Raw genomic sequence first — 23,344 nt, 5'->3', positions numbered from 1 at the left:
TGCTCATAGTTTTGATAAGTGCAGGGTGAGGAGGCCTGTGTTTTACAAAGAACTCCTGTGGGCTGCAGTGCATTTGTTTGAGCTCGGTTTTCTTTACTGACCATTCAAAACATGTTTGATTTCCAAGAAAAGGAAGAGAATCTGTACCAGCACAGATAGCCACCACTCTCCCCAGTCTTCTAAAAACAACATAAAATAAATACTATTTAAAATAACACCACACACCTAAAGCAGCTCCCACGCTCGAGAGCTTCCCAATTCTTTGGAGCATTTTTTTTGGGGGGGGTAGATGCACAGGGAATGGAAAGCCAAGGTTTGAAACTGCCCTTTTCTTCGAAATCTGGATCTAAGTAATTGATTTCCAGAATTTGCCTATGCTCCTGAAATTTAGCTTTTCACAGGATATTTCATTTTACTAAGAACCTGGATAGGAGGAGATGGGATGGGATGGGATGCAGAGATGGGTGAGGAACATAGCTGTCAACTTTTTCCTTTTCTTGTGAGGAATCCTATTCGGAATAAGAGAGTTTCCCTTAAAAAAAGGGGGAAGTTGACAGCCTTGGTGAGGAAACGAGCATCAGATATACACCAGTGAGATCAAGAGCACAGATTATAGAAAACAGCAAAGGATAAAAAAATTGTATGGAGCTGCGTAGAGCCCCAGAAAACATATTAGCACATTTCTCCCTTTTAATTTTATTTGGGTTTGCTGAAGCCTCCCAATCTGGTTAAAAATAGAGGCAAAGTCTGCAAGCTAAACTGGAAGGGTTGAATGAGAAATTTGACTCAGTACACATTTAAAGCAGTTATTAAATTCACAATACACAGCTATTATTCAAAATTTTCACTTTTCTAAATTCCAATGAGTGTAAGGATTGCTTTGAAATGGTTGAGTGGTGACTGAAACGTCCCAGTAAAAATAAGTAAATTTTAAAGGACCCAGAGGGAAAATCACATTTACCATTTTAGATTAATCCTGAAAGCATTTAGTGAAAGCACTTGCTCACAGTGGCATCGCATGTTCACAAGACTATTCCAGGAAGAGATGCCCAGCTGGAAGCTGGCTGCCAAGTGCCCCATATCACTGTGAGTGTGAAGGCAGATTTTCTAAACTTTTGAGAACATCAGGCTCTTTCCTGATAAACCTTAGCATGAAATCTCTCAAAAACAGCTGCAGAATGAGTCAACATTTTCATTCACCAGGGGCTGATCCAAAGACCTCTCTGATCAGTTTGTTCCAAGAATCTACCATGCATATGTGTGCTTGCTGGTTGCTTTTTAGCAAGAACACTTAATTGGCTCAAACTATGAAGTTACAAATTTCTGATACTCTATAGCCATAGACTTCTTTTCAGACAAGGAGTATTTATTATTCTCTGTGGCTCACTTAAATGAGTAAAATGATGATGATGATGAAGGAGGAGGAGGAGGAGGAGAATAATTTGTATATCCACTTCATCCATAGATCTCAGGGCAGTCACAACATAAAAATACATGATAAAAACCATAAAATACATAATAGAAACAAGAACAGAAACAAAAAATAACCCCTCCCCCCCATGCATGTACATAAAAGTTGGTCCAACAGATTGTGTGTTATCTAGTTGTTCAGGCTGACATGAATGATTCAAGCAAGCAACAGTACAGATTTGTTATCTTCGTCTCATCTTTAGCATGTATTGCTTTGTACAGCAGCTTATGCTCTAAATCTACCGTAGCTTAACTGAACATCAGTGCATGAAATAAAAAAAGGAAGTGAAAGTCGTATATTTCAGCAAAATACATTCTAAGTAGTTTTCTCTCCCATTTTACTATGCCATTTTCTGTGCAGAAATAAATTGCTGCCTTGCAGTTTTTATTTCTGCTTTACATAAAGACGCAAGCAGACAAATGGGTTTCCACTAGCTGAATGAGATTATCTGGGTTTTGCTGCCAGAATCTTGGTGCAAGAGGGCAGTTTCACGTTTGAAATATATGACAAAATGTAAACTAATCATTAAGATGTGATTCAGCATAGACAAAATAGAGACAGAAATAAGCCCACCTGCTTCCTGACAAGACTCTGACCTCACTTTATTCGGGGGAAATGTAAAATTATGCCTGTTTTAACACTGCGCAAAATTGAGATGCTGAAATAGGACATACCCATTCCACTTAAAAACATTTCAGTGAAAATCCCTCATATGTAAATACATTGAATATTACTAGAAAGGCAGAGTTTTTATGTTCTTGTAGAAGACACAAAAATATATGATACTAAGTCACACCAACACATTCCTCTCACACAGGAAAAAGGCTACTGTGAGCTGGCCTAAACACTTCATAGCTCAATCAGTAGAGCATGACTCTTAATCTTAGAGTCGTGGGTTTGAGCCCCACGTTTGGCAAAAGATTCCTGCATTGCAGGAAATTTGGGCTAGATGGCCCTTGTGGTACCTTCTAACTCTACAATTCTATAATTCTATGTGGGAAAATGAAGGCACTTGAGGAAAGTGCGGCTGAAATCATGGAAATGGCTTAAAGATCACCCTAGCCTTTGTCCACACAACTGTGTGTTACTGGAGACATACCAGAGCTTGGAAGACTTGGGCAGACTAAACTTGCTCTGTGTCAGGGATTAACCAGATGCTTAGAGAGGCGACCACACAAGCCGACTGAACTGACGACATGGGAACATGTCTAATCAGTTCTGCAGCATTGCGATCTGTTTTCAGAATTTCAAAAGTAATCACTCCTCTTGCTTACATGCAACTCACTATAATGTATTTATTTTATTTATTTCTATAATTTATATACATCTTAATTATAATTTTCTCTAAGCAGTGTTCCAAAAATTCAGTACAATGAAAATCAGTTAAAATTATACATTTTTATGAAATTATAAAAAATTCTAATTATTTTCCCATTAGTTTAATTGTCTTCATTAGGGTTGGGGGGGATCCAAATGGTGCACGGATTATCCAAGTAGCACAATGTACGCAATGTTGGACCTGTAATGTTGGCATCATATGGCATTATATTTCATTTAGCATGTTTTTAAATCAGAATTTAAGTCTAATACGACTGGATTTTATATAACATTTTGTCACAGTAATTATATATTACAAGAGAAAGAATAGAATCTTAAAAGGATATGATTATTTCCCACTTCAAGTTAGTAACCAAGGTCAGCACTTTAATAGGAGGCTGTCAAGGAAAATTCTGAATAGGAAACTGCAGACAGTTGGTTTTATGGCTATAATAATGCATTGCTTGACTGACTTATTGCATGAGAAACAAGATTAAAATTGTAGCCACTCACAGCAACTGGATCCTCATCAGCTAATACAGGCAGTTGCACAGTGAATTCATTAGTCTGCAGTACTTAACTCTGGTGTGGGGTACAAATCATGCTGTTTGTGCAAGGGCTTCCAGTTGTACATGGGAGCCCCCCTCTACCCCTTTGCACATGTGCTCCCCAAAAATCTGCTTCAGAATAGATTTGGGAGAGTGGGAAGGGAGGAGAGAGAGAGAGAGAAAGAGTAAAGCGTTCTGTTGTGCAAACAGGTTGCCCTCATCAGATACAACCCATCATTTTCTAATTGTGATTCATTACCATTGCTGTGATAAACTCAATTCAGACGTTGCACCAAACCATGGTTAGTGCTAAGCAAGGTTAAAAAGAACCTATCTTAGTAGACTGGAGTTCCCAACTCTAAAACAAGCAAACCATAGTTTAGAGCTGTTTCCTTTTGTTTCCCATATACTCAGTGATAAGCTTTATAAATTCAACATCCTAGTTTGCTGATCCTTTCCAAACATTGGTTTACAAGCTGATATTGATCTAACCAAGACAAAGATCATACAGTGCTGTGTAGCATAACATGTAAATGCAGCCTAGTGTGACATTGCAACTTTTCAGTGTATCTTCTCTTTCAGCTGTCCTGGAAATAGTATTACTGAAGGTGAGAGGATAAATGAATTCTCTAAATAAACAAATTGCCAACCAAGTGGTACTATCCAGAAAACATGGTTCAGTGGTACCTCTGGTTACAAACGAAATCTGTTTCAGAGGTCTGTTCATAACCGGAAACCGCTCGTAACATGAGGCACGCTTTCGCTAATGGCGCCTCCCACTGCGTGTGCACCTCCAGCGCGCGATTTCTACTCACATCCTGGGGCAAAGTTCACAACCAGGAGTGGCTACTTCTTGGTTAGCAGAGCTCGTAACCCCGAGTGTGCGCAACCAGAGGCATTCACAACCAAAGGTACCACTGTATTACTGAGGATCCCACCATCCCCTTGAATTCAAATTGACCCACTGTTGGTCAGAGATGGCAGTGCTTAGGTGATGAACCAGAGTGTTCAAGCATCAGCCCTCCACCTGGAGGCTAAGAATAGATATACACCCAGTGCCTGAGCCAAAGCCTACCTACAACTATAATCAATAACATTTTCAAATGTTATGTGGCCCATTTTCAAATCCCAGAACATTGTCTTGTACAGTTTCTTAAACCTTTTGTCCCTGGGGTGGGGGGTCACTGCAAGTGAGTCCACAAGTGTTTATACTTTATATGCCACCCAGAGTCTCTGCGACAACCCAGTCAGATGGGCGGGGCACTATTATTATTATTATTAAACATATGAATTGAGTATGCGGGTGGCTGGGTATTTGAGAACAGGCACTCTGAACGCACTTCGTTGCTGTACTTTATTATGTACATAGCTTTAATACGTGTGAACGATACTCCTAAGAAAGGCGTGCATCACAAGTTCTTGCAGCATGCATGTACATCCTTACATTGAGACAGGGTCTCAATCAAAAAGACACACACCCAGAGGCATGGCCAGTGGGAAGGCCCCCGCCTCAACTGTAATGCAAAGCAGTCTGAACAAGGCTACACACACCTTTCAGACTTGGCATTATGCATGGCTGTTCACAATGAATAAGAGCCAAGCCCATTTTAAATTACTTTGCCATGTTCTTCTGCAATTGCACTTACAATGTAACTTTAGGGAGGAGCTGTTTTTGCACACTTGAAGAATTTATTCATCAGTTCTCCAAAAATAGCCAAAGAACAACATGCCAATTTCCTTAATACAATGAGTAAAGCCATGTGGTGGCACCTTTGCCAGCAGCACGTCGAGCTTTGAAGTTCGGTTTGAAATACAGTTGCAATTTTGGAAATGCCTTGTGAATGACTGGTAATGATCCTAAGAGCTGTACACTTCCCAGTGTTTGGTGATTTAGAGGATAGCTTAAATGTTTATCATAGTTACACTTACTGCACTTCAGAAGCTCAAATCAATAGTAATGTATGAACAGGGAAGTTTAAAATGTTTGATGTTCTATTATGTTTTTTTATCTGTTACTTTATGCTAATGTGTACCTGGCATTAAAAAATTCTAAGTGTTCATCTATGTACTACAAGTTTACTTACGACGGTTGGGTTTGGATGTACATATTTCAAACCTTGTGCCCCCACCCTCTGTCTTCAAGGAGTCATTCCTTTCTCATTGTACTCAATTAACCTAGGAGGAGGAGGATGATGATAATATAGTATTTGTACCCCGCCCATCTGGACGGCTTCCAACAAAGATTAAAAATATATTAAAATGTCACACATTAAAAACTTCCCTGAATAGGGCAGCCTTCAGATGTCTTCTAAATGTCAGGTAGTTGTTTATCTCTTTGACATCTGATGGGAGAGCGTTCCACAGGGCGGGCGCCACTACTGAGAAGGCCCTCTGCCTGGTTCCCTGTAGCTTAGCTTCTCGCAGTGACGGAACCGCCAGAAGGCCCTCGGTGCTGGACCTCAGTGTCTGGGTTGAACAATGGGGGTGGAGATGCTCCTTCAGGTATACTGGGCCAAGGTCATTTAGGGCTTTAAAGATCAACACCAACACTTTGAATTGTGCTCGGAAACATACTGGGAGCCAATGTAGGTCTTTCAGGACCAGTGTTACATGGTCTCGGCAGCCATCCCCAGTCACCAGTCTAGCTGCCGCATTCTGGATTAGTTGTAGCTTCCGGGTCACCTTCAAAGGTAGCGCCACGTAGAGTAGTCCAAGCGGGAGATAACTATAGCATGCACCACTCTGGCGAGACAGTCCACGGGCAGGTAGGGTCTCAGCCTGCATACCAGATGGAGCTGGTAGACAGCTGCCCTGGATACAGAATTAACCTGCGCCTCCATGGACATCTGTGAGTCCAAAATGACTCCCAGGTTGCACACCTGGTTCTTCAGGGGCACAGTTACCCCATTCAGGACCAAGGAGTCCTCCACACCAGCCCGCTCCCTGTCCCCCAAGAACAGTACTTCTGTCTTGTCAGGATTCAACCTCAATCCATTAGCCGCCATCCATCCTCCAACTGCCTCCAGACACTCACACAGGACCTTCACCACCTTTATCGGTTCTGATTTGAAAGAGAGGTAGAGCTGGGTATCATCAGCATATTGATGGACACCCAGTCCAAACCCCCTGATGATCTCTCCCAGCGGCTTCATGTAGTTGCTAAAAAGCATGGGGGAGAGGACGGAACCCTGAGGCACCCCACAAGTGAGGGCCCAGGGATCTGAACACTCATCCCCCCCACTTTCTGGACATGGCCCAGGAGGAAGGAGCGAAACCACTGTATAACAGTGCCCCCAGCTCCCAGCTCCTCTAGACAGTCCAGAAGGATGTTATGGTCGATTGTATTAAAGGCTGCTGAGAGATCCAGCAGAACTAGGAAACAGCTCTCACCTTTGTCCCTAGCCCGCCGGAGATCATCAACCAGGCAGTTTCAGTCCCATGATGAGGCCTGAATCCCGATTGTAAGGGATCCAAATGGTTCGCATCCTCCAGGCGTGCCTGGAGTTGTTCTGCAACCACCCGCTCAATCACCTTGCCTAAGAATGGAATATTTGAGACTGGGCTATAGTTGGCCATATTGGCAGCATCTAAAGATGGTTTTTTAAGAAGCGGTTTGATAACCGCCTCTTTCAGCGGGTCTGGGAAGACTCCCTCACTGGGAAGGCTCCCTCACCTGGGAAGGCATTCACCACCCTGCAGAGCCCACCGCCATTGCTTTTATTAGCCAGGATGGGCAAGGATCTGTTGCAAACTGCCCTGTGATCTTCAGATGAGGGGAGGTATATACATTTAGTAAATAATAATAATAATAATAATAATAATAATAATAATAATAATAATTTAGGTGAATGGGGGAGAGGGCCAAATGGTTCCTTGGAAAGAACACTAAGGATTGTCATTGTGTGGCTCCTCCTCTTTGCACAGCATCTAGTGACTAGCTACTGGTCTATATTTGGATTTCAGCTGATGATAAAACACTGGGCTGGTACTGATGTGTCAACCGGCAAGGTTTGATACATGTCGTGATTACTTGAGGGTCCCTTTGAGAACAGTAAGGAAGCACAAAAGTTCAAAGACAAAAATAAAACATATACTTTTCACTAGAGTTACATTGGCGCTGTTTAAAGGAAGTTTAATAGCTGAGTGTTGCAGTAGAAGATGGATTCAGCTTGTCAGAAGCAAAACCAGGGTGATAAGGGCAAAACAAAGAAGTCATGCTTGATGTGCTCATTTGGGTCACAGCTAATAGCATTGGAAATAAAAAGGTCAGAGCGTTTAGTGCAAAGTCTCATGGGTTCAGCAATTAGACCAAACAATGCAGAAGTCACAGTGGTCTCTACTGGCATATAACAAATTTTCACAATAAATTATCTTGTGGATGGCCAAGAGGAGCGAGAGAGGATAGGGGACAGAAAAGGGATAGCATGCTGTAATCATTTGAAAAAAGAAAATAAAAACATGAGAATCTAGCAGTTAAGCTGCTGGTGCAAAAGAGAAAGAAATAGGCACACTAACCTAGTGTGATATTCAGTGTTAGGCATAGTCTGAGTAGACCCATGGAATAAACACAAGTCCATTGAATTCAACTGAATTCTGAATGTGACCTGTACACTATGATATGAAGCAATGTTGGTACTAACCAATGTTTATTTGTTAAGCAGTGACCAAGACTGAACAAATAGGGAGGAAATAAATTATGTGCATCTAATATGATTAAATATTGTGAATCCGTATGTATGGCTCCAGAAAGGCTAGCTCTGGAGGTATGCCAAAAAAGCTTAATCAAATGTAATTGATAATGATTAACGGAAATTACTTTAAGTGAAGAGAAATGGTTCAGGCATAAAACAATAATGCTTAATCTACATGCTAAATAAATGTATGCCACAAAATAAAAATGCAGTCTGAACAGATGGTCTTCAAAGGGCTAAAAACATAAATCAGGGAAGAGCTAAATTAGAACATCCCTGTGATGTTTAAAAACAAACAACAAATGAAGAAATAAATAAGAAAATAAAGGCACAAAAACAAGCACAAATCTGAGGACAAAGTGAAAACACAATACTGAACAGGACTCTGGAAATGCCTTTAAAAGCTTATCATCTAATAAATTAGAGATTTCAATTATTTCTCTCACTCTGTCCTTCATGTGCCAGGTAACAACTATTCTCAGAACTATTTAAATGCCCTTGAAAGAGTTTGTAGAGAGGCCTGAACTGAGTTAGACCTGGATTTCATGTAAGTGGTGTTTTTTTTGTTTGCTTTTTAAAAAAACCATCTAGAAAACTGGCTGTCAAAGGAAAGGGTTCTAGAAATATATTCAAAATTTTTTGCTCCCTCCCCCAAATCTACAGTCTGAAGTGGTACAGGCACAGGTATACTATCTCAACAGGTCTTAAGACAAAGCTTTGAATGTCTTATGCAGCCTGAACAGCCCTGTTGCATCTATTTTTCCACTTTTAGGAAACTCTGTGGATCGAGACCTTCCACTTGACTACTTACTTGTGTCTAATCATATTCTGATCTATTCCAAGGCTCAGGGAAGGAGGTAGCTTACAATATGATGGTCACACCCATCGTATCCACACCACACATTTAAATCACATTTATAGCTCTGTAACAGTTATGCCTGTTTTATTGTTGTAACCTGCCCTGGGATCTTGTGAACGGCAGGTAAGAAATATAAATAAATAAATGTCTAGAGCAGGCAAACATCCACTCAATCACATGGGTCACCACCATCAATTCTGTTTTAAATTTGGGTACTGGTTTAGCTTCTTAGTCCCTACTAGAGCTTACAGGCACTATCCCTGTCTATTGTTGCCACTATAATTGTAATAGTGACAACAGCCTATTCCAGACAGTTGGATGATTGGTCCCTGCAATAGTTTAGAATAGTGCAAAGTAGCCACCCTGTTTTCCAGTTCCTCCAAGCATCTAAGAGGGTTGCTGACAAAGCCATGAGAATCAACATGATCACATCTTCCATTTCTGTCTTAGGGTCATGTAACCTCAGGCAGAAATGGAAATCAGCCTTATCTATGAATGCCTGGAGTTGGTTGGCCACCACACACTTAAACTTAATCATATAGACTCAAAATGGCAAGCTCCTTCTTTTTAAGGTACTAAGGTACTTTCTATCAAAGGAATTACTCAAGGTACTGAGGATTACAACATAAGGATTAACAAAAGTCCCTGCATACGTAACAGAAAATGGATGGAGTATTAGGAATTTTGTCTGTTTACCTAAACTGCAACTTATTTAATAGAAGTTGCTCTGAGAACAAAATGTATGATGTGTCATGATCAGTGCATTTTGCCTCTGATCTGAGCACAGATGTATTTGTCAAATGTCCAAATGTTTACTTCAATGAACCAGCTTGAATATAACATCCTGAGAGAACACCTCATTACCGCTCTACCAGAGAGAGTGTACAGTCAGCAATGTAATGCTTGACACATTGCCCAGCATATGTGTGTGACAATGCTCAGGGGCTAAACAAGACCTGCAGGTGTGACAGAGTCAAGGCAACACATGCTGTGCTTGGACGAGACGACAGGCTATTGGAAAAAGTCAGAGAAGCTTTTCAAATTAATCATGGGAGCACCCTCGGAAGCAAGCAACCTATATAAATAGTACTCATTTACCAAAAACCGAATAGGAATCCAGTTTGGGTGAGGCAAGTATTCCAAACCATGTGATTTTTCTCAATAAGTTTTAAAAACAGCCTTTGTGTGGGATAACCAGCCTCATATAACCAACATGCTTAAGTCTAATTAATGCATGAAGGGGTTAATTCCATAGAGTAAGCTGTCCTGCCAGGCTTAGCTGGGTCACTCTTCCTCACCTTGGGAGGGACTAGGTAATCAAGCTTTTGTTCCTTCAATCGACCTGAGAAGCTGTGTGTGTAAAGAGACTTGATTTGGTTGCTCCAAGCTCAAGTGGTCTTTCTCTATGGTATGGGAAAAGGGGAACTTTGGAAAAAAATTAGAAAGGCATATTTTGAAGACCTAACAGCTTATATTTCCACACTTTATTTTGCCTCATATTTTGTGTTTTTAAATCTCTGCTGGGGTTCTCTCACCGAAGAGTACTTGCCCCAAACCTGGGTCTTGGCGTCTAGGGAATTCTCTTTTTTACCACTTTGTAACTTTTGATTTAAATTTCTCTCAATATTTGTGCAAACACACGTTTTCTCAAGGTTTGTCCAAATGCAGTGCTCTCTTATTATGAAAAGCCTCAATAAAACTTAAAAAACAAAACAAATGCAGTGATACTCTTGGGCAAAGATTTCCATCTTAAAAACAAAACATATTATTGTTCTATTCCCTTTACAAAACACCTAACCTAGCTGTTTTGCAAGATTCTACACTGCAAAGAGGGGACCCTGTCAAACAGCACAGTCTGTTCTTTATAATGAGGAATGAAGTACAATAGCTAGTCTGTTCAAAAGGAATGCAAAACAACAATTTGTGAATGGTAAAAACATTCCTACTGCAGGAATCCTATTTTGTTTTCACATATAAGCATTCTGAAGATGCGATACAAGACAGAAATTCAGCAAGACAGAAATAAATGGAAAGGCTTTGCACCTTTCCATTTCTAAAACACAACCCTAAAACTCAACCTACAACGGTGGGTCTGTGGGTGTGTGGGTGCATGTTGTCCTGTCATAGCAACTGTTCAAATGTCTAACATTAAGTATGCAGATTACACACAATAGGAAAATAAATAATCATAAACACTAGTGTGTTTAAGGAAAAGGTAAAGGTACCCCTGCCCGTACGGGCCAGTCTTGACAGACTCTGGGGTTGTGCGCCCATCTCACTTAAGAGGCATGGGGCCAGCGCTGTCCGGAGATACTTCCGGGTCACGTGGCCAGCGTGACAAAGCTGCATCTGGCGAGCCAGCACAGCACACGGAAACGCCGTTTACCTTCCCGCCAGTAAGCGGTCCCTATTTATCTACTTGCACCTGGGGGTGCTTTCTAATACACAATAATTTAAAAAATAAATTATTCAGGTAAACCTCCTTATCTGGTAGCACCCCCCACCCTCTTTATTTAAAAGGATTATTCCTGGACTATATATTACAATTCTTAAGAGTTTGTTTAATTGAAGAATGAGAAAATGTGTCTGTATACACACACACACACACTTTGGAATGTCATAGGGAAGCGAAAGGGGTGAATAAAAAATGAAAACTGGAATGGAGACAAATAGAAACAGATTGCTTGCTAGCTAGGCACAGAGGCTCAGAAGGCTATACTGATGACCATCTTCATTAATCAATCCCTTGACTTAAAGCAACCACTTCAGGGCTAGATATAAATCAATTGGATTACTTGTGTAAGTGCTCACCAATGTGAGAAATTGGTTGCACAGTCTAGCCCTTCAGCTGAGTTGTATATATCTTTTAACTAAAGAGAGGCTCCTTTAAGGCGACCTATATTTCCTTGTCTCCTGGTTGTGTGAAAGAGAGGAAAATAAACCTTGTGCATGGGAGCAAGACAGAAAGAAGGACAACAGGTGTATACAATGTGGTGCTGCCCAGCAGGGCTGCCTTTCTTTAGAAATAGACTCCTGGCACTTCAGGTAAAGTCAAACATGAACAGCTTTATTTCAGTACAGTGGACAGGGAGCCCTGCTTAATCCTCAGCCTCCACGTCCACACTGCCACCCTGCTCTCACTCACCTGTACAGGATGTTCCCTCTTCAGGTACTTCCCCTTGACTCGGGAAATATTTACACATATAATAGACTACAAAGTCCTCAAGTTCCCCTTCCCCCGCAAAATGTGACTAAACTAAGGGTCATCAGTTTTGATTATTTCAGTCTATTTTCAGGAGGGAAAAGAATGGTAAGATACACTAGGTCAGCATAATCTGAACAGGAATAGTGGGACTCTGCTATGGAAGACGATGCAACAGGTACAGGAAAGATACAAGAGATATAGGCTCATGCCATACAATGGAATATAATTCGGGCCTCAGCACTTTGGGGCCATAATCCAAAAGAGTATGATGGTAACACTCTCTCTTTAACAGTAACTGCATGACAAGAAGGCACTTTTGAAACTTGCAAGGAATTCTAAAAGCAATCTGCAATATAACATGTTGTTACTGCTTAAACTGGGCAGGGTGAGAGATCCTTAATGGGTGGGTGTACACATTCATTTAAGGGGACACCTCAATGAGCTTTCATGGATTTATGCAGAAATGGACTATGTCTGAAGCTCTCAAAATGGGGAATCTATTCTGGAAGATTGCCCCTTTTAGCAAAACCCAGAGAAACAAATCACTAGCAACACTTGAGCTAGAGAGAATGGGGACACAATATTGTAAATCACCGTATTTTTCGCCCTATAGGACGCACTTTTTCCCCTCCAAAAATGAAGGGGAAATCTGGGTGCATCCTATGGGGCGAATGCAGGCTTTCGCTGAAGCTTAGACCCCTCTCGCTCTCCAGGCTTCAGGAAGACATCCGCAGCCTAGGCAGCCCTGCGGGAGTTCCTGCAGGGCTCCCTACGCTGTGGATAGCAGCCTGCCGCCCGCACACGGGTGCCCTGAAGCAGAGTGCCCGCGCGCCGGGCAGAGATCAGCCAGCCCCACAAGCTCGGGGGACAGCGGGGAGGCGCAGCGCCACTATCCCGCTGTTCCTCGACCTGGTTTGGTTTCCCCGACCTGGTTTTGGGGGGGAAATAAAGGGGGGGGAATTTCCTTTATTTCCCCCCAAAAAAACTAGTGCGTCCTATGGGACGGAGCGTCCTATGGGACGAAAAATACAGTATGTTCTAATTCCTCAGGGCCATCAATGCAGTTTATTAATGCTAAATATTATTTTAAATTTTTCTAATATATAATCTGTGGTTTTGAATGTAACTGCTTGACCCTATTTAGGATATTAAAGTACATATATCTGCCAGGGGAGCTTCTTATGGGAGCCACATTACTGCTAGGCTTCTTCCTTGGTTTCAGTTTCAGTATTTGGCGATGAGGGACATCAATAATGTTTAATATTTAAGGAAGGACAAGGCAACCTGAAGCATAAGGAGGAGGTCTCAAACTCCATTACACAGAGAGAGTCTGGAAGATATGCAAACCCTTAGACTAGGGTTCTGAGACCTGAGGTCCTCTAGGTGTTGTTGGACTACAACTTCCATAAACCCCAGCCAGTATGGTCAGGGGTCAGAAATTATGGGAACTCGAGAACATATGAAGGGCCTCAGGTTCCACATCCTTGCCTTAGGTATATAGTTGACTGCCCTGCCCCAATAATAAACTGCTTTTACTCAAGGTAAAAAAAAAAAAAAAGGTAAGGAACCCCTGGACGGTTAAGTCCAGTCAAAGGTGACTATGGGGTTGCAGCACTCATCTCGTTTTCAGGCTTAGGGAGCCAGTGTTTGTCTACAAACAGCTTTCCAGGTCATGTGGCAGCATGACTAAACTGCTTCTGGCACAACTGGACACCATGACGAGTGCCAGAGAGCATGGAAATGCCATTTATCTTCCGCAGTAGTACCTATTTATCTACTTGCACTGGAGTGCTTTCAAACTGCTAGGTTGGCAGGAGCTGGGACAGAGCAACGGGAACTCACCCCATTGCAGGGATTTGAACTGCTGACCTTCCAATCGGCAAGCCCAAGAGGCTCATTGATTTAGACCACAGCACCACCCGAGTTACTCAAGGTTCTCCATTCTTACCAACTAAGAAGTACAGTCATGAATGACAGAACAGTCTCCCTTTCTTGTTGCGTTAAATGGCAGCAGGCCTCAGAATACTTGCTTTATTACAAGTGGCTTTGATCAGATGTCTTGCTATTGAGCGGTTTGCCAAAATAAATGCAAATTTGACAAAACACAAAGAAGCCAGAGACAATTGCATAATTTTCAAAGAGACTAAACTCCATTTCCAGGAGACCAAATTCAATTGGCACCACCTACTGAGAGAGTATGTTTTAAAAGCTATAAAATGAAGGGATGCCTGACTTAGTCAATTATAAACAATTGCCTGTAATGATATCTGTTTTGACTCACATTGAATTACCCTGCTGTTTTAGCATGCATTGATATTTCTGTCTTGCTGTCTAAGACTTCCTAGCTGATACTTTAAACGGACAAGACAGGGCTCTTCTCAGTATATGCTAATGGAAGATAATACTACATATTTTAAAGGTTATATACGGATTCCTTTGAGATGTAAAATCAAGTCTGGTATCACAATGAGGGTTTTGATTGCTCCTGAGCTTCCATCTACAGGTTCACTGTGTATACCATATGTGTTCGTGCACTTTACCACCAGAGAGACTTAAATGTAGTATGAAATGTAAAAGATTTTTTCCAGCATTTATTATCCCACTCTTCTTACAAACAATGATTCTCAGCACACCTTGCAGAAAAATAAAATAACCCCTCCCCCCCCCAAAAAATAGGAACATAGCAGGGAAAAATACCACATAAGACAGACTTAAAACTGTGAGATCTAAAAGACCTGGGGAAATTAAAAGGGCTTTACCTAGTACCAAAAAGTTATCAGATTTGGAATGTACGTGTCAGAAAGAAGATGTCTAATGCAGTTTTCTTTATGGTGTGTGGGTGTGTGGGTGTTTAATTTGGATCAAACATGCACAACTCCCATTCTACACACACACACACACACACACACACACACACACACACACACACAAAGTAGCGAATTCCAGAATAGTATTTTCCAAATATTCTTCCATTTATATACGTTACTTTATTTCCAATTAATCATTCTTACTCTTGATGGAAGAGGAGGTTAGGGAGAGAGGGGATAAGTCTGCTACCTTTGTCTAATTTATCTGAAATTGCAAATAATATTCACTAAACAACTCAATGGCAATTGGATACTAGTAAATATCAACTTTTTATTTGGGGTGAGCTTCCACAAGTCTCCTGACAAGCTCTACTGAGACAAAATGAAAATGTGGTCATTTGTGATGATGAAACTTTTAAGTAGCAACTTACATGATCAATCAGTTCACGAACCATTCCATTCCACTGTCCGCTGGCATCATCCCGGGCTCCGTATTTTCCATCTTCCACCAGCCTTATCTCATAGGTAAATCCAAGGAAAGTTGATAGTTCCCTGAGGAGGTCGATGCAATATCCCTCAAACCTATCATTCCCATACAAAGGTTTATCAGACTTCTTGAACATCACATATGGCTCTTCCTGGAAAAAAATGAATGTAGAGAGGAAGGGAGACCCTTCAGTCACTGCAGTTCAGAAAAAATGAATTGCAAATACATTTTAAAGATATAATTCTAAATCTGGAAAGCTTGATTTGATCATGTTATACGGATACTATCACTGAATACACACAATAATTCATTTTTAAAGTAAGTAGATATAGCTATAGTAGTTTCAGCTAAAATGTATTTCTTTCATCAATTAGTTATTGACACCAGTTGTACAGTTTGGCAATGAGCACTGGTGGAGAAAGAGGAGTGTGGGGGGAGCGCACCGCCCCTGGCAGTGCGATCCTGGTGGGGTGCCATCGTGGCTGCTCCCTCGTCCACGCTAGGAGTGCCACACCCCCAAGACATGTGCCATGCCCCTGTGGGCGGCGCGCCAGCCCCCGCCCCCACCTGATCTCTGCCCCCCAGTGCCGGAGCATGAAGCTCCACCGCTGGCAATCAGCATTAACTGGTTCAAGATGAGAACATATTAACACTATGATTACTCTGAAATTGAGTGATGTTGTTGTTATTCAAAACCCCATAATTGGAAAAAATGCACGCCAGTGGATTCCTATGTGGTACACCGTCATAAATATCACTGCTGGAGCCAATGGGTCAATTCTGCAAAAATTTGCCATTATCCATAAGTTCCATTCTACAGGAACTTAGCCATGTGACTAGCTGAGTCTAGTTTGCTGGATAATGCTCAATACATTTTAATCTGTATTTACCATGGCAAAAGCCATTGCTCAGTGGTAGAGCACATGTTTGGGGGAATGGCCATAGCTCAATGTTAGACCCCTTCTTTGCATGCATAAAGTTTCAGGTTCAATCTTTGGTTTCTCTTGGTGGAGCTGGAACGACTTCTCTATGAAACTCTGGAGAGCCGCTACCAGTTGGTGTAGACAACCCTATGTTATATGGACACTGACATGACTTGGTATAAGACAGTTTCCTAGGTACCTATATTCTATTACAACAGAGCCTAGAATCATCTTAAATATGGTCACTGATTCCCCTTAAAACGTAGCTTACATTCTTAAAGCTGTGAATGCCAGTGCTTTTTCAAATTATTTCAGAATACTGAAAAAGCCTTCAGTTCTCCCACTGTCTTTCATGCACACAATTTCCTGCTCTGCACCATCAGTTTACGCTTCATCATTATATGAAAAAAGAAGCCTATGGACAAATTAAACTGAGGATCACACGCAACCCAGCATTTTAATCTCTTTGAATTTCCAGGAGAAGGTTATGATGCATTTGCAGCTCTCCAGAGAAATATTTAGTCCATTAAGTAATGCATGAAATGGCAAACACATCCAACAATTGGCAGATCATTAGTAATTTGTTTCATAGGCACTGAGAATGTAAAACAAATACAGAATTTCTGCTGATTTTCCAGGACTGTTTTCAATAAATACAGTGTTCCGAGGCATTGAAGAATATAATCCTGATTCCAAATGAGTACTCAGTTGGTCAGGAATAACTTTTAACGGGGCAACCACTTTAAGAAGAGGAAGTCCAATGCATCCATCCTGTCCCACACAGATTTTATACTTTTATTTGAATTCGGAGAAGCTCTGCAAACATTTCTGTCAATCTGCTGTTCTCTCGACAATCAGGTGTCTGCAACACACACCCAGTTCTAGTCTAGAAGTATACCTATAGTAAAGAGGGCTCTCCCCTGTGTCTCTGTGCAGAAAAACCATGTGAAAATTAAGTAACAGGGCTGCTAGCTTTCCAGCCCAGTTGAGAACATTTCTATTCCTTGAAGAGCAGTCCAAGCATACTCACAGCTGTTCTCTTAAGGCCACACCATAGAGCACATTCCTATCCTGCCAGGAAAGGGGTGTGGCTACCACTTTGAGCAGCTTCCTTTTTCAAATTACCATATTTTTCGCTCTATAACACGCACCCGACCATAACACACACGTAGTTTTTAGAGGAGGAAAATCCGTAGGCATGCCATCCGTAGGCATTCCCTCCATAACACGCACAGACATTTCCCCTTACTTTCTAGGAGGAAAAAAGTGAGTGTTATAGTGCAAAAAATACGGTAATATTCAATAAGAGAGAACCACAGTAGGCAGATAGTGTGAGCATATTTCTATAAGATCAATTTTTTTACTTAATCATTTGTATTTATATAAATGTGAAAGGGAGATTGGGAGGAGAAATGGTGAGTTGCTTCTGTGTGCTGCAACTTTCAGTACTTGTGTTTGATTGGGTTTGTGTGTGCCTTTTAGATGTGAAAGAAGTGAGGATGTTTTGCATTCCTGTTCTTAAGAAGTGTGTGTTTGTTTGGCTACAGTGGAAACAGGATGCTGGACTAGATGAGCCTTTGGCATGATCCAGCAGAGTCTAGGGTTGCCATATTTCAAAAAATATAGCAAACCCCCCAAATTGTTGAGCCTTTTTTTAGACAAACCCCAAAGTTGTCCGGGAAAATCCAGACGTATGGCAGCCCTAGCAGAATCTTCTACTGTGATGATTATTAAAACACAAGCATAGGGAAGGCAGGGTCACTATTGAACGCTAATGCCATTTATTTCTGCAGCTTATAGTTCTTAATCATATATCTTCTACTCAAGTCTGTGAGAGTAAGCTGTGGTGTGCAACGAGGTGGTGCTAACAGTTAACCCCCCCCCCCAAAGCTTCATAATACTTTGAATAGGATATTGCCTGCACAGTTTTTCTTCCTCAATAAGTCGATTGGCAAGAATCTCCTTGTCAGTTTATACCTTTAAAAACAAGCATACCAGACAATCTGGAGATTTAGCTTTAAATTCCTCCTCTGACACTGGCTCATTTTGTGGGGTTGGGTACATTACCCTGGTATCCTTTCAATCAAAGGGGTATTGAACTAGCCATAGCTAAAAGCAGAAATGAAAAAATACTCAAGTAGCAGGTTAGATGCAAAGGAAATATATTATGTCGTAACAAATTTGTTTTTATAAATAATTTTTGTTGATTTTTCCATTTTACATATCAAAAAAACTGAACATAAAGTAGGGCAGTGTAGAGGATGGTTCAGATGAGAACTCAACTGTGCAGGGCTTCTATGTAGTACAGTGGTACCTCGGATTAAGTACTTAATTCGTTCCGGAGGTCTGTTCTTAACCTGAAACTGTTCTTAACCTGAAGCACCACTTTAGCTAATGGAGCCTCCTGCTGCTGCCGCGCCGCCGAAACACGATTTCTGTTCTCATCCTGAAGCAAAGTTCTTAACCCAAGGTACTATTTCTGGGTTAGCAGATTCTGTAACCTGAAGCGTATGTAACTTGAAGCGTATGTAATCCAAGGTACCACTGTACAGGATCATGGGTTGCACTCTGCCTGCACATCCCACCTAGGCAAGCTTCTCCCAGCAGACAGCCACACATTGGGTTTTGCTGAAGACCCACTTGCAAAGCCCAATATTTATAGGCCTGGGTATCCTGATTGTGACCTAGATTCAGTACAACCAGCAGCAGGCTGGTCTAACCAGGAGGTCCAGGTTACATGTCTCACACTCACCCAGCCGTTGCTCTTTTTCACAGGGCCCACTTTGCAAACTGCTCAAGATCCAAACGGCAACTATTGTTGTAACTTAGCTAATTCCTTTCTTTTCCTGCTTGCCTTGCCAGAATGATAAACCGCACTGGCTATAAATCTCATGGAGTTTTACTCTTTTGCATAAATATAAGCCATGAAGCAAGCAAGCAAACAGACAAAAAGTGAAGAATTCACTGGGAGCAAAATCCCTGCTCCAACGCAAAGATTTCAAGGGTCTTGAAAAATGGCCTATAGCCCAATACAATATAAAACATGGTGCTCTAAGGCAAAGATGAGATGTGTGGAGAGCCAGTAATATACCAAGCCAGGAATGCTTCATACACAAACACCCTCCAGTACTTCAGAAAAGATAAATTATTTAGAACTCCTAGTCATGTCAGCTCATATTGACTTTGTCTCCCAGTGGAGTTGCACAGAGACCAGAAGCAATCCCAGATCAGCTCACTCGCAAGTGTTATGTCTGACCACATTTCTTTGAAAAAGTCATTAGAGTCACAGAACCTACTTCAGAATAACTTCCAAAGCATTCATTCATATTAAAAGCTGACAATGCTCCAAGCAACCAACTTTATCTATTTATAGGTTACCTCAACGTTTAAACCCTGAAGATGTTTTAATCCTATAGAATTAATCGTGCTGCATGTGTGAAAAGTTGAATCCACTAAGATCAAAGCACACAAGACTTGATCAACTTAACATTCTGTAAATAGTTTTATTTATCATTTCATATCAACTTTTTTTAAAAAAGTGAACTCTAAACAGAATTTGTTCTCTGCTATTGTCAGCCACATTACTCTTGATCAATGGCATGCCACACTAGCGTGATTCCTTATGGCCTACTTCTTGTTTACATTATAGTTTTAATACAGCCAAAGGTTCTCTGGTTTCTTCAAATTAATATAGTAGCATCTCTAACCAATAATCCAAACAGATTGAATTTTATGCATACTGAAGGTAGGAGATCTATAAATAGATACACAGATACACACACACACGTTTCCCATAGATACTTTTAAGTTGGTGTTTATCTTCACTAATTACATTTCCTTTTCTCTGCCTGCCTCTGCACTGTGTTGTTCCTGGTTTTGTGGAACAAAGACAGAAACTTCCATAAGCAAACCACACATGTTCGCTGAGCTTTTGACACAAGAGACGTCAAACACAATAGCTTTACAGCTTCTGCTGTTCTACTCCCTCTCTGTAGTTGGCCACACCTCTTCACTCCTTAACTGCAGGGCTAAAAGCAACAAGGAACCTTACTCTCAAGTGCCCCTTTTCTTTGTCTGCTCATATTGAACTTGGGTAACTGGGTTAATTTTTATAATAAGCAGGAGACATTTTCCCCATACTGGATTTTCCAGCAGTGACCTGGGGAGGCTCCCAGTTGAATGTCCCTGATCAGGTGTAAAAATTACTCTCATTAGTATAAAGCAGCTTCCCATGTTCCTATGTCACACCATTAGTCCATCTAACCCAGTGCTGTCTACACACTGACCATCAGTGGCTCTTGGGGTTTTCAGAAAGGGTCTCTCCCAGCCCTACCTGGAGTGGCTGGGAATTCAACCTGGAACCTGCTTGTGAAGCAGATGATCACATTTAGGGTTTACTTTACTTTAGGCTTTCTTTTTAATGTGATAATCAAATTGATTATTAGTATCTAGTAAGTATGGAATTTCTAAAGAAACCATGACTCACTAAATATATAGTGGTACCTCGGGTTACATACACTTCAGGTTACATACGCTTCAGGTTACATACTCCGCTAACCCAGAAATAGTACCTCGGGTTAAGAACTTTGCTTCAGGATGAGAACAGAAATCGTGCTCCGGCGGCACGGCAGCAGCAGGAGGCCCCACTAGCTAAAGTGGTGCTTCAGGTTAAGAACGGACCTCCTGAATGAATTAAGTACTTAACCCAAGGTACCACTGTATTTTCTTATTGCAGACATTCTGCAGTGTTTTTATTCCATTTTAAGTGTGGAAATGTGGTACTGTTAAAAAAGAAAAAAAGAAAGATGGTCATATTTGAAGCACAATTATAGCCATGTTTGTTCAGAACTTACCCTTACGTTAGCCATGGATATCCGGATTACAATCTTAGAGAAAGAAATCTACCGCTCACTATGGCTTTGAGAATTTAAAAGGGCTGCCATATCTAATTAACATTTATGTCAGATATGAAGAGTACACAAAGGGCTTTTACATTTAGCAGTTTGGACTTCAGAAAGATAGAGACCTAAAGTTGTCCAAAAACTCATACAGTCAGTCAAAACAATTTAATGTCTTACTCTGACATGCTGCTAGCCACTTGACAAGAGACTCCGGCCAGGGGCAGACTTAAAGCAAGATGAACTGCTCATACACACTTAGTCTCTCATTGCCATGGGTCTAATTAAACAACTGTGGCTACAATTAGCAGGTTAAGCACTTTTAAGTCCCATTGATTTCGGTGTGACAAATTTGTGCTCATGTTTACTGAAATCAAAACAGCTTAAAAGTGTTTTTCTAGGGTTAGGCTGTGCTTCTTCTTCTTCTTTTAAATGAAATCCATTTAGAAGCAGTAACATGAACAGTCTCACCAAGTATGGCTAACACTGTGTGTGGATATTGGCGCCTGAAGGCTAGGACAAATTAGAAATTACTGAGATGTGTGCACTATAAAAATGATGTGCAATATGAAACACAAACCAAATAAAATGGAAAGGTCAAATAATCTGGGTACATTTAGATTTCAGTTGAAGACAGATTTTGGTTGATAACTAGGAGAAACTGCTTAATGGTTAAAAAAATATCTTATGGGATCTTAAAGATGAAAAAATCTACTGCAGCACACATTTTTGTGGGCTCTAATTCACTTTATGAAAGTGAAATGACACAAGAAGTCATTCAAAGGTTGACCAGAGGTTTAGGTGCTCCTTGGTTGCCTTGATGTAACCTTTCTCAACCTTGGGTTACTAGATATTGTTGGATTACAACTGCCATTATCCCTAACTGCTTGGCCCTTCTCACTAGGGACTATTGGTAAGAGGGCTCTGGTGTATTGGGGTTGACCCTTCCTGGTATAAAACTTGTTCCTTTTCTATTGTGGATGTTACCACAGCAGTGCTGTCTAGGGTGGGTGTGGATGACATCAAGGCATTGAGGTGATAAGAGGTCTGAGGCTTATATGTGTAGTGGAAGCCTGATTCTTTATTTGGTTGGTTGTTTTTTGCTCTGTTTTAAAAGCTGCATAGAGGATGTGTGGATGCTTGGAGGTGTTAGTTTGTTGATACAGTCAGAGGACATCGAGATCAAGACATGGCATCCAGTTGGGGTTCTCCCAGTATGCTACTAATCCATGTTTCTGAAGGGGAACTCCATTTGTGCAGTCGATCACTGTGGTAAGCTTGCTGTCTGTGCTGATCAGCTGACTGGCACTTAAAGCAAGACTGCTTTGGGCAGGGATCGGCTATACAATGGAGTTTCTGACCAGGAACTCTGTAGTGCAGCAAATGCCAGTGGGGCTTGCTGTCACAGCCTATCAAACGAGCTGTGCTGACAGAAAGCCTCCCTTGCCAAAGAACAATCAAGAGCAATTTAAGGCTCTTGATTGTTCCTTGGCAGCCACATTTCTACCACTTACCATACTTTAGATCACATTTGAAACCAGATGTGCTATAGTTGGGCATGGAAAATGTTCTCATGTGACACAGTAGGGCCCATGCTGCAGGCTGAGGTGTCCTCATTAGTCCTGCAGGCTGAGGTAAATAATGTAAGGTAAAGGGACCCCTGGCAGTTAAGTCCAGTCGCGGACAACTCTGGGGTTGCGGCGCTCATCTCACTTTACGGGCCTAGGAAGCCGGCGTTTGTCCACAGACAGCTTCCGGGTCATGTGGCCAGCATGACTAATCTGCTTCTGGCGAACCAGAGCAGCACACGGAAACGCCGTTTACCTTCCCGCTGGAGCGGTCCCTATTTATCTACTTGCACTTTGATGTGCTTTTGAAATGCTAGGTTGGCAGGAGCTGGGACCGAGCAGTGGGAGCTCACCCCATCGTGGGGATTCGAACCGGTGACCTTCCGATCAGCAAGCCCTAGGCTCAGTGGTTTAGACCACAGCAATGTAGCATCTAGCAAAGAGCACTACTGATTATCTTCATTCGCATGCATCTGGAATGCCAGCTGCATGATGTTCCATATGATCCTTGACTTCTCCAGTTGGCAGGCTGCATTTATAGCATGCTGCTCTTCAAGGGTTATATTTTTG

The 23,344-nt window shown here is 41.5% G+C and overlaps 1 protein-coding gene across 5 annotated transcripts in view; it reads right to left on the bottom strand.

The window, feature by feature from the left end:
• Positions 1-23,344, bottom strand: part of GRIK2 (glutamate ionotropic receptor kainate type subunit 2) — a 439,072-nt gene that overhangs the window by 162,140 nt on the left and 253,588 nt on the right. For all 5 annotated transcript variants that reach the window (XM_053381545.1, XM_053381544.1, XM_053381541.1 and 2 more), the window contains exon 11: positions 15,330-15,536. In XM_053381545.1, the coding sequence (XP_053237520.1) occupies positions 15,330-15,536 (207 nt within the window). The remainder of the gene's footprint in view (positions 1-15,329; positions 15,537-23,344) is intronic.

The sequence above is a fragment of the Podarcis raffonei genome, chromosome 3 (assembly GCF_027172205.1).
Source record: "Podarcis raffonei isolate rPodRaf1 chromosome 3, rPodRaf1.pri, whole genome shotgun sequence".
In the NCBI taxonomy this organism is placed as follows: domain Eukaryota; kingdom Metazoa; phylum Chordata; class Lepidosauria; order Squamata; family Lacertidae; genus Podarcis; species Podarcis raffonei.
This window is presented reverse-complemented; position numbering and strand designations above follow the sequence as displayed.